General features: G+C 38.6%; 1 protein-coding gene across 1 annotated transcript in view; it reads right to left on the minus strand.

The window, feature by feature from the left end:
• Positions 1-12,684, minus strand: part of cpne4b (copine IVb) — a 37,803-nt gene that overhangs the window by 2,040 nt on the left and 23,079 nt on the right. The window contains exons 8-15 of the mRNA XM_035428029.1: positions 12,403-12,501; positions 11,320-11,406; positions 10,525-10,584; positions 9,479-9,612; positions 8,598-8,652; positions 8,052-8,103; positions 4,468-4,601; positions 1,923-2,159 (exon numbers count right to left, since the gene is read on the minus strand). Coding sequence (XP_035283920.1) covers positions 1,923-2,159; positions 4,468-4,601; positions 8,052-8,103; positions 8,598-8,652; positions 9,479-9,612; positions 10,525-10,584; positions 11,320-11,406; positions 12,403-12,501 — 858 coding nt within the window. The remainder of the gene's footprint in view (positions 1-1,922; positions 2,160-4,467; positions 4,602-8,051; positions 8,104-8,597; positions 8,653-9,478; positions 9,613-10,524; positions 10,585-11,319; positions 11,407-12,402; positions 12,502-12,684) is intronic.

Below are 12,684 nucleotides of genomic sequence, written 5' to 3' on the forward strand. Positions count from 1 at the left end.
TTGCTCATTAAGTATCCTCATATATTGTACCACACTTCATGCTTTGTGAATAGTGTTTACACTTTGGCACATAACAAGCAGATGCTAAACAAAATGCCACAGTGTTTATACTTGTAAAATGTCGAGTAACAGAGTTATGGAAGATTATCACAATTATGTGTCACAGGTGCAAATATGCCCTCTGTTATCTTAAACAGAATTACACTGTTATGCACCAGTGATTCCCTTAATAACATCAAGTTTAAAAAATGTCATCCTGAATTTTTTCAAGAGCAGAAAGATGAGAAACAGTTGAAGCATGGAATGCAATGTTTTCTCAACCTTAATCTGACATTGCATTTGCTTCACTCAGTTGGCCATGAGCACAGAAATATCAATTATGTAATGTAAATGTAAACATAAGCAAAAACAGTTAAATCACTCATTAATAATGCAGGATCTAACATCTCCCATGGCCCAAAATCAACCTGGTCAGGAGTCCCATGGGGTGAAGAGGGTTCACGTCGGCAGAATATTCCCAACCTCAACGCAAAGTAATGAATCCTCTGGTCAAATGGACGTCTGTGATCTGTTTATAGCAGCTGTGTAAGATGTGTAATTCTCTGCCACAATGGCTGGAGGATTTCATGGTGAAAAGAAGTGACGACTAGCTGAATTGTGATGTATGTTAGGCTGAGCTCTCCAGTTTAAAGAGGATAATACAGTAGTTAGACAGTGTTAGCGGTGAGCATAGTCATTCCTAATCCAGGATACATGAAAGTTACTGGTGCATAACACTGGGCATTTGAAGTTATTTTCACTCTTGGTGGACTGCACAGAAAATGGGACTGATATTTAACAGAGCCATGCTATCATAAATGAATTGCATACCAAAAGTATGCTTTGTATATGTTCTTTTTTTTTTAAACAACCACCACTTATGTTGAGATACTTATGTTTCTGTTAGATTTTACACTGGATTCATTATTGATAGTAATATTGATGCCAGTGTCCTTTAAAAAAAAAAAGTATTTTGTTTGATGTTTGGTTATGGATTTCCCAAGGCTGAGGTGTTTGGTTGAAGTAAATGGCACTCAAAAATGGACAGAAGAAAAAACACATTTCTCAATTTTAGTTTAAGTTTAACCTCAAGACAGTGCTCACAGCAGTTCTGTGATCTCTCTCAAATAACCTATGAAGAACTACCGAAACACACTTTAAATTAAATAAATATAAGCCACGCATACAAAATAAAGTCTGAAATTTCAAGTGTCTGTGACATACAATTTAACTGAACTGAGACGGGTACTTATAGGGGGCTTAGGTTTCAGAGAGAGACGCTGGTCAAATCATATTCGTGACCTGTGCTGTCCCATCTCCTTTTCTGTAATCTTGTTCAGAAAAAAAAGGAAAATCCATTTTTCATTGTAGCAGATGAGGAGGGAGGTCGATCCTGAGCTGCGTATTCACACTGGGAGCTATTAGATCTCGTCAGGTATAGAGACGTGGGGAGCGGCACAGAAAGAGCACATTCTCCGCAGCAGAGCGACTGAGCAGGAGCTGAGGATGTGAGAAGTGTGAATGAGCGCGGATGCAGCTGTTTAACAGGTTCGTCTGAGCTCTGCCCCCAGAAATCCTCAGAACGCTTCCCTGGATGTTCCCGCAAACGCACGACGCTTTGCTGAATTATTAACGGAACACAGCAAAACAGCGCTTCAAGAATGTATACTGTAAAAGGCTTGTAGTGAACATCTGTAGAATCGCAAAGATCAATGAAAGAATATCATGCATGAGGTTGAATTAAAAAAAAAAAAAATTCTGTCAGGTGCATCCAGATGGCACAAGCAGTTGTTCCCATATTACGCATTCACTACTGAGTAAGAACAGCTCCGGCCCTGAAAATCTATCTGTATAGGAAAGCAAGGCGAAAGGTGCACACGTACATGTTTGAACTGGCGGAAGGGCACAAACTGCACGATGTCCCTGAGGACGGGCTCCCCCTTGGGCGAGCGCAGAATCCCGTCGTCCCCGTCCAGCATCTGCATGTCGCTGAAGTCGGCGTTGCCCACGCCCACGATGATGACGGACATGGGCAGGTGGGAGGCGTGGACTATGGCCTCCCGGGTGTCCGCCATGTCGGTGATGACGCCGTCCGTCAGGATCAACAGGATGAAGTACTCCTGTGGAGCGTGGGGTGGGGGGGGGGGGGAAGACAGAGAGAGAGAGAAAGAGAGAGAGACAGAAGTTACTTTGTTCTAAAACAGACAAATACTAATACCACACATACACAGCCCAGTAAACTGTACAAAATTAATGAATCCAAGAGATGGGCTCCAAACAGTACACAATAATACCAGAGAGCAATTGAAGACCAAAATATTCAAAACTTATTAGATAACTTTCTGTCACTACATATCCTCAGAGTACAAAAAGAGTAACTCTAGCTGTCCAAAATATTAACCACATTTTTGAAAAAGCAGCTAAAATTGCACATTTGAAAGGCCAAAACATTTTAAATAAGAAAAGTAACAAGGATAAAAAATGGTGTGATAAAGAATGCATTGACTTTCTAATCAAAAATATAGAGACCAACAAAATCATGTCTTATGCCTTATGTACTATGAGGAACAAAAGCACTACAAGTGCACCGAATTAAAAAAGAACAACATACACAAAACAAACGACAATAATCCATAGTCAGAGTGGACATAAACACAAATCAGTTTTGGGAAAATTAGAAATGTATAAATTAATCAAAACATGAGGAACTTGTTATACCAGAGAATAATTGAGAGAACATTTTGAACAACTGTATAAACAAATTCCTATTACTAAATTAGAACAGTCCCCCATCTGTGAAAAACTAAATGGTTTATAACTGAAAAAACAACCACAATCCCTTGGACTCTCCCAATACTGACAAGGAGCTAAAAGAGAGACTACAGGCCCTCCAATCAGGAAAAGCATGTGAGCCTGGTGCGATCCTCAATGAGATGTTAAAATACAGCAGCAAAAAACTACAAGAATCACTGCTAAGACTTTTCCATCACATTTTAAGTGTGGGCTACTTCCCTGAAATCTGAAGTCAAGCACTAATAACCCTGATCTTGAAGAGTGGAGACAGATTTGCCCCCAACAATTACAGAGGCATTAGTGTGAACAGAAATCTGGGGTAGGTGTTCTGTAGCATTATAATAACAAATCTTCCTTAATGAACACAATGCCTTAAGTAAGAGATTGCACTACAAATCACATTTAAACCCTACAAACCTTAGTTGATAATTATGTTCATCAAAATAAAAGAAAAATATTTGCTTGCTTTCTAGATTTTCAAAATGCATTTGATTCTGTTTGGCACAAAGGATTGTTTTTAAAAACTTATTGAAATTGATATAGGTGGTAAAAGCTATGATATAATAAAATCAATGTATACAGAAAATAAATGTGGAGTTAAAATTGGCAACAAAAGAACAGAATTCTTCATTTAGGGGCACAGAGTGAGACAAGGATGCAACAACCGTCTTTCACATTTACATCAATGAATTGGCCACAATATTGGAACAATCTGCAGCCCCTGGCCTCACTCTACACAGTAAAGAAATTAAATTCCTGCTCCATTCAGATGACCTGGTTCTGCTGTCGCCTCCAGAATTAGGGTTACAACAGAACCTGGATCTCCTTGAGAAATACTGTCAGACCTCGGCCCTGGCAGTTAATGTAAAAAAGACAAGAATAATGATTTTTCATAAAAGACTCAGATCTCTGCAATAAATACTTATTTAATTTAGGCCAAATTCAATATAACATTGCATGAGCTATACTTATTTAGTCCTCACAATTAATTGATCTGTAAGTTTCAAGTGAAAGAGAAAGCCAGAAGGGCTTTTATGCCATTTAAAGGGGAATACACTGACATTCCAATTCAAATTTGGGTAAAGATCTTTAAATCAATCATTCAACCTATGACACTATATGGCAGTGAAGTTTGGGGTCCACTCACAAAACAATATTTTGTAAAATGATACTACATATGCAAAGAAAAACACCCAATAATGCATGCATGGGTGAATTAGGTCAATATCCACTACTAATCAACAATGAAAAAAAACGATTTCATTTATTTTTATAGTTTACACCATCAAATTACCATTATTACTATTTTACTTTATGTTTTTTTATTTTATTTGATTTGCAGTTGCAATTGCATTAATTATCATTCATTCATTACTGGTATTGTTACACTACTTGTTTTTTGTAAGTTTCTTGTTTGCTTTGGCAATATTTACTATGTGTATTTCCTGCCAAGAAAAAGCACATTGAATTGAATTGAGAGGGCGGAGAGAGGGGTTCAAGCACAATCCTCTTGTTGCAAATAAAGGAATGACAAATGGATATTAAATTGTAAGCACTTCTGGTTAGCGAATAAGCTGATGTAATGGAACACAAGGGTGGTAAGAATTGAGGCCTGTCTCCGGGCTCCAGCCTCACCATGGCCTCTTTGGTGTGCATTTCCTCCGAGGCGGAGCTGGCCACTTTCTGGATGATGGGGGCGATGTTGGTCGGGCCGTACAGCTGGATTTTCGGAAGGCAGTTCTGATAGGCTTCAACCACACCCTGGATACCTGTAACAAATGCCACAAGATGCCAGATGAGTAATGAGTCTTGTACCAGCTAGAAAAAATGGCTATATACCATATACCTACTGAAAAAGAGTCACTAAACTTTCCCTTGTTCATCTTGTTAGTTCTGTTGTAAATTTACCAGTTGAGCATTTGTATATGGCATACGTGAGACCAAATTACATATTGATTTCTGTGGGTACTGAGTGTCAGTTCCAATCCTTATCTAAAACTCAAATGACTTCAGTGGTGAGTCATTCACAGTGTGAGAAGACAAAGGGGACAGCACATGGGAATATACCAGCACTAAAATCTAATTTACATTGTGCAGAGGGCTAGGATTTCCATTAAAAGTTAGCAAAGACAGAAATCCCAGATCAAAAAGAGAATGTATTTCTTTCAATATAGTGCTTTTGCTGTCACTAAATGTGATGAATAATTTCTTTCAATGAGCTGTCTATAGGCCAATGCATAGTCACAAATTGTGTTGCAGAACACAATATGCTGCATCTCATACCAGTTTTCTCAAAAAATAAAATAATTATTTCTGTCTTCCTGTCACTTTACTAAATGAGGAATGGTCACTTTAGACTTAAACCTCCATCTGGTATGATTTTGGATATCCACCTTGAGCATAAATGTAGTCCATTTATTTCTTGCACTCAACTATTACATCCATCCATTGGTGTATCACAATGGACAAAACTAGTAAAAAAAAAAAAAACCATGTTTGCTATACATTCTCCTAATAATTTCTAATTAACGCATTAAGCACATTTGTTACACTGCAGTACATTATCTTTGCCTGTTGTCAATGAAACCGCAATTAAACATTTATCATTACATTGTGCCAAACTGTGTTGCACCATGTGCTTCCAGCTGCCCCCTGGTGGTAGTTGCAGTTAGGGCAACATTAAAAATTCACCAATGTTGCATGTACCAAAGCAGCATGACAGTTGACAGATTTTGCACAATGTTTAATAGTGAATACTAATTAATTACATCCATTTATATAGCTCTATTCTCACACTCAAAGTGCTTTACAGTGATGTGGGGGAAACTCGCCTCAACCACTACCAATGTGTCGCACCCACCTGGGTGATGCATGGCAGCCATTTTGCGCCAAAACGCTGACCACACATCAGCTGAAGTGGAAAGGGAGATATGTTTGCATCTCTTTTGGCTGCATCTACACTCTACATTGTGAGACTTCAGAATAATGACATAAACGCTGTACACTCACAATGCTATCAAATGTTCAGACAATGCACCCATATGACTGGCACATTGTTTGTGAGTGTATGTATGCATTGATGAGATAATGTCTAATATTTCGCCAGAATATAAAGTGGTTCTTGATCCTTCTGTATAAAGACCTTAAAATGAGTTCATTTATTTCAACATATTTTATATCTGTCAGTAGCCGATATATAATAGGGTCCGTTCCTGGCTTGAGATGTGCGCACTTAATATGAAATTTCCTTGTAATTTATGTGTTTTTCCCCTACACACATCCAGGCATGTGTGTAGGGAGATGACAGATGTGTCAGTGGGGAGATGACAGATGCTCACTTGGTGTGGAGTTTCACAATAAAGAAGACGTGCTCCACTAGAGTTACATGAATCCTGGCTTGAGTCTTACGTGGCTTTTATCAATTGTTATCTGCGCAGCCATTCTCCAGTGATGTTATGCCTCCAGAGGTTGTACATGTGTATATTATCTGACTATTCTACAAACTACTTTAAAGTAATATTGGTTGTAACTATTTCCCATGGCCAGGCGACCTATGCTGAGGCTTCCAATATCATCGCTACGTGAAGACCATGCTTAGAACGGAGAAGGAAAGAGGTACCAGCACAGTATGCTTTTTATGCTTATAATTGTGAATAAATATTATTGTAATGCTGGTTGGACTAAGCGCTGTCCATGGTACTAACCCAGTTGTTCAGTATCATATAAACAGTTAAATTCAGAACCATGGGCAGCACATAAAAAATGATTAGAAGCGTTCTTGTTGCTCTAAAACAAGGAGATATTCAGCCATAGCCATTTTTGGATGTCCTCCAGAGCACAATATTTATGAAAAAGAAATAATCACATCAGTAAAATCAGACACTGTAATATAAATATAGGAAACTCATGCCTCATTCTCTGTAATGTATACTGTAATACATTAATTACAGTATACCTAAAAATATGCAGTGATGCTAAAATATATCTTCTTTTATATATGCATTTTAGCTGAAATGCAAAAGCCTGCATGCAGGGTTTAACTTTTAACTTTAAACCAAATCAAGCATATGTGGTATTCTGAATGTTGCCTATGACTGTGTAACACTTCCATCACCTTAGTGTGAGTTGACTGATTTTCACTTCTGGAGGCCCAGCCCCTTATTGCATTATACTGTGTTTAATTGTTTTGTTTTAAATCCGTATATATGCATAAGTTGGAGAAAGAAAAAAAACACACTTGAAAGGCAAGCAGTTTTTCAAGGCAAAATAACAGAATTAGCTGTCCATGGTGCTGAACATCCCTGCATATTCCTCTCATGGATGGACAGCTTGCTCTGAAACGCAGCAGCCCAATTAACAGCTCATTTCTGTGAGTGGGATCAGATGGTGCTGCTGAGCAGCCAAATGGCAGCCGGAGCAGGTAAACTGGAGCGGGTCTAAGAGACGAGGCGCAGCCTAATCTATTCACATCAAACACTTTCAGATCCTCCCCTTCTCATTTCATTTCGAGCGTCCACAAAAAGAACAGCCATAAAATGGCTCTTTAACCATCTGTTAACACCTGCGTTTATGCCCCTGAACAGGTCACTTTAAAAACTGCAATGAACCTGCCAAATGGGTGGTTGAGATATTGATGCAGAATAATGTTATTCTGCGATTTGAATTTAGGAAAATGCCTTTGATTCAGACAAACAATAGTTTTAGCTGAGGATGCTGATCCACTCACTCCTGGCACAGAAGCACTGTGTGGTACAATGATTCCCTCGCCACATACTGATTAGTGTTATATCTATCTTTCTAAGTGACAAAAAAACCCCAAACAAACAAAAACCACACATAGAGGAGTTCAGGTACACCAAGGTCAAGGTATTAAACCTAAAATAGGAATCACTACATGGCAAGAATAGAAATGTGCTTCAAATGTCCTTATCCTAATCCTTATCCTCAGAAGGCTTGATATTGGACATTATTTTGTGAGCCGTATTTGTTGAATGAATCACTTGATCAGTACAACAAGTCCTTAAAGTTGCAATCAGGTCATCTTTCCCAAGAGTACTCACAAAATCTTTAATCACACCACGGTGAGGTAGATTTCCTCAATCTCCACACAATCAATGATATAAATTCGCTGTGACAAAGCAACAGGGACTGGCGGAATAATATTGAATACAATGGAATATGGTGTATTCCTGGCAGTAATTAAGCATGGAAACACTCACCAGCACATTCAGGATTGTCTTCATCAAAGTTCACGGCAAAATCATGAGAAACCTGAAAGGCAAGCAATAAAGTCCATCTGTGATTGCAACAACAGCATACACTGGATCAGCATACACGCAACTGAGATTATCTAGAATATCAACAGATTCTTCTGCATTAGACAGATTTCGATTGGAGCTGGACAGAAAATCAATGCTACCTAGCTTTATTATTCTGAGGGTTGGTTAATGCAGCATGGCTGATGAACACTCAGTTTATGGTCTGTGGTTAATGCATAATGATATACTGTATGGTGAAACCACAATGAAATTCAAAATGGTTTTCAACATGATTTGGGAGATCTACGGGCAGAATGGCTGGCATTTTTTTCAGAGGTACTGTAGATCAGTCCTGTTTTTCTCTTTTCTCCAGACAGTAAGACTTCCTACAATGAGATATTGTTAGAAAAACAGACCTTGACAAATGGTGGGGAGTGTGATCACCCCAAAAATTCCAAATTCAGACTGAACTGAACATTAATTTCCATGTAGAATAAGAACTCTTACCTTGAAGTCAGGGGGTATTTGAGCTCCAAACCCAAAGGCAGGGAACATTTTGTCACTGGATTTAGAAATGAACAGTGGGATGTAAGCAGAGGCAACATTAAGATGAGACAGCCAGTGCAAAAAACAATTCACAGCTTTTTCCACCCTCCCTCTCACCTCCCTGTATGATGTGCTGGCACTAACAATGACTGTCTTTGTGGGGGTGGAGGGGAGTTGAGAGGGGGGAGGGTTATTTTTCTGAGGAAGGCACCACAGATATTTTAAAATCCACGCACAACAACAATAATAATAATAATAATAATAATAATCACCATCATCATCATCATCAGAAGGAAAATAATTTACAGGCTTAATATACAATACACACATACTCAGGAAGGCACTCTTTCCCTATAGAATTGTAATACAATTTCTTTCAAAGTGCTCTATTACCACCATTTTCAAAATTGTGACTAAAATATAGTAAAAAGATATTGCCATTGCTATCAATTATGGATTTACTTTAGTCGCTGGACAGACATAGAAATTTCATAAATAAAAGCAGCTGGAGGTTTAAGGTGACCAGTTTACGAGATGATGGAGTATGCCCATTTAGTCAAGATGGGGTTTTACAAACATCAAAATGTCAAAACTGCCAGCATTTCCTGTCTAATCTACAGCTACACTGGAGACAGAAAGGCTGTACTTCTGAAGTAACAATTCCATCACTGTCTATAACATTCATCCCAAAGTTATAACAATGTGCCTTTACTAATGTGCTTTTTTATCCTAAAATTGTTCTCTGAGGTAATCCTTTGCAGTGGGCACTCTATTACAATGTGATTAATTGACAGATCTTTTCCCATCCTGGTCATGATTGATTGGCTGTGCTGATATCTTACCTGTCATAGTCCTGGCAGATTTCGCCCACCGCGACCAGGGCCTTCAGATACTCGTTAGGTTGGTACGGGTGGATATAGTGCAACGAGCAGCTGTTTCTTGGGTCCCCGTTAGATGCTGTGAAATCAATAGCTACCTGGAAAGAAGAGTGGCAATCAATGGCACCAGGAAATGCTAATTATCTCAGGTTCATTTGAGTATACATCGTCTAACACATATAATCATATGAAGGCATAATTGCCTTGCTTATAATAATTGATTTCGGATATATTATTTTTATGCATGCCCAAAAGTGTGGCAATCCAGTCTATAACATCATGTATTAAACCAACAGGAAAACAGCATCTAAAGCCAAAGGCTATGAAAATATTTAAGCACTTAAACATAACTCATGTTTTCTTATGAAATAGGTCAACGCTGAAACATTGCTGCAAGGCAAATAAAAAAAAAACCAACTTTTTCCATTACTTATGTTGTAGCTTCAGCGCTGCCTATTAGCGCTCCTGAGCTAGATTATGATTGTGTCGGAGTATATTGCAGCTCCCGCTGCGGTAATGACCTATTTCTGTCCCTGAAGTGCTAATGAGCAGGTGCTCTATCCACACCCCTGCTTTAGAGTCTGAATAAAGCTAGCCTGCTTTTCATGACTTCATCAAAATACAAGTGACATAAATGGGCTCAGGTCTGCCCGTGGCAACCTTGTCCAGACACTTCTGGCCAAACAGGGACAGCGTGGGGAAGGCCTATCTTGTGCTCTGGCCAGGTTCTTGTGTGCTTGCTGTTACAGTTAAGCCATGTTAAACTGTTGCATTGCTGCAGGAAACCACGCAATGCATGTTCCGTCAGGAAATCATATTTGGAAGGAACAGATGCATTGTAGGAGATTCACATCGCATAAATCCTGCTGTTGTTATTTCTTTGAGGTTGAACGCGTGGAGTTTCCTTTTGCATATAATAGCTATACACCAGCCATCAATCCCTCAGTCCAGCGTTCTCTCATCTATTCCATGCGATGACTCATAATGCAATCTCTAAGGAATCTACTCACTGTAAACTGGATTTGACATCCTCCCATGATGTAATCAAGGAAGGAGTGCATCTTGATGATCTGTAATAAGGCACTCATTAAAACATTCCCCACACATTTTAGCAAAAAAAAAAGAAGAAAAACATAAGGAGCTTATGGTTCAATTCATAAATTGTTAATACATAAATACATGCATACATAAATAAATAATACTTCTGTACATAAATCAAAATAATAGTTCAATACATAATTAAATGAAAGTATTTACAGCATTTTCAAATATTCCCTGAACTAATGTACAATGTATAAGCTCTATAATTCAGAGTCACATTCAGAGTTTGTTTCCTTTACTAACCGTTCATGTCTACCGCACTAGAATTTAAAGACTAGGGATGGTGATTTTCAGTTATTTCACAGATCAAGGGATCACATAATGTGCTCGCTTTCAAATCGATTCCTAGCATGGGGAAGAATCTATTTTTAGAACGCCAGCCGGGCGGCACCACTGGTAAAAAAAAAAAGGATGAACACATAACACATAACAACACACATGATTACCAAAGTTTTTCCATCATAATAAAACTGCAAAAATTAAATCACCATTATAAATGAATGTGTATTGGTCTGACTCGACACAAATGAAGTGGAAATTAGGGGTGACTGCTCTGTTTAGGGTAGAGTAGAAACAAACTGCATGTAATGTTCATGTGTTTATTTTTTTACCCAAGATCTGATTTTAGAAGTCAGTGTAAATACAGTAACTCCGCAGGGTCAACATATGCCCACAGAGATATTGTAACAAGCACATTTCCTTACCTTGCAATGGTTCAGAATAACAACTCCAGAGTTCCTGTAATTCTTCTTCTTGACCTGGTACTTTGGGTTTATACATTCCCACTGGATCTGACAAGGCAGCGGAACAAAAAGAGTGCAATTATTCTGCAGGAAAGCAGAAAGTATGCGTGGTTAAGGACGCTCAGCATTTTAAAGGGAGCATGATTAAAATAATTAAAATGGCAGAGGAACATCTTTGCCACTGCTGTTAATTGAGGCCAAGGTGCTCAATGTGTTTGCAAACAATAGACGTCAAAGCTAATGTAGCACAGAGTGACAGGAGAGCATGCCTCAGAGAATTTTCTAACTGATTAAAAAATCTGAAGGCTATTGTCCGTTGGGGCTAAAATGTGCCTTTAAATTCTTTTATTACTTATTAATGAAGTATGACATTCAACTAATTCCCAAGCAAATTTAAGTTATAAAAGACTCACTCAGAGTCTTCAGGTGTGATACTCTCAGCTGTACAAAATCAATTTCTGATTATTCATATTATTTTAACTGAACACGCTACTGTTGCAGAATTGCCTGTCATCCCCCCCACCACCAGTGAGGTCAGAGCAGATTCCGAAACACAATTCCCTCAAAAGGACTGCACAACATAAAGTGGCGGTCAGCCATGGCTGCTATTGTACTTAATTTTCTCCTCCCTGCTGACAGCTACAGCTCCCCATCCATAGATTATGTGTCAGATTCATCTGCCTCATATTGGCAGATGCTGAGGAACATACAGCCATACAGGAATGAACCAGAGGAAGGCTGCCAGAAACACTTCATTCTTAAGTGCAGCAAAATTCCCATCTTCTTGATTTCAAGGATATTACAAAAACTGACCTTTTTTCAAATCAATCACTATATATATACAGTTCTACAGGGGTTGATCAAGAGTAAACACAACTGAAAGCACAAATAAAATAAATATGCAGTGTATCTGTATGAAAGGCTGGAGAAGCTGAGAGAAAAAAAAAACTTTGTTTAATTCATCACCTTCATAGAAGGATGTGCACCACCTAATGAGAGCCTAAGGTCAATTGGTGATGTCATTATACTGCTCTCACACATTACCTGTCTCCCGTCCAGTGCTCCTTTCATGTCCTTAAACGTTGTCTGAAATTCTCCGATGAAGTCATGCTTCCCATTGGAGTCCCAATCCCACACAGTGCACTAGATCAGGAAGGATAAGCAGAAGAAAGACCACTGACCGCTCAGCAGGTATTACTTATTGATAATAACATGAACAAATACGAAAAACAAACAAGCAAACACACAAAAAACTTGAAGATAGTTAGGATGTTGTCATACACCACTGGGCCTCACGGGTTAAGTCCAAAATCATTTGTGGAGAAT

This window comes from Anguilla anguilla, chromosome 8, assembly GCF_013347855.1.
Source record: "Anguilla anguilla isolate fAngAng1 chromosome 8, fAngAng1.pri, whole genome shotgun sequence".
Lineage (NCBI taxonomy): Eukaryota > Metazoa > Chordata > Actinopteri > Anguilliformes > Anguillidae > Anguilla > Anguilla anguilla.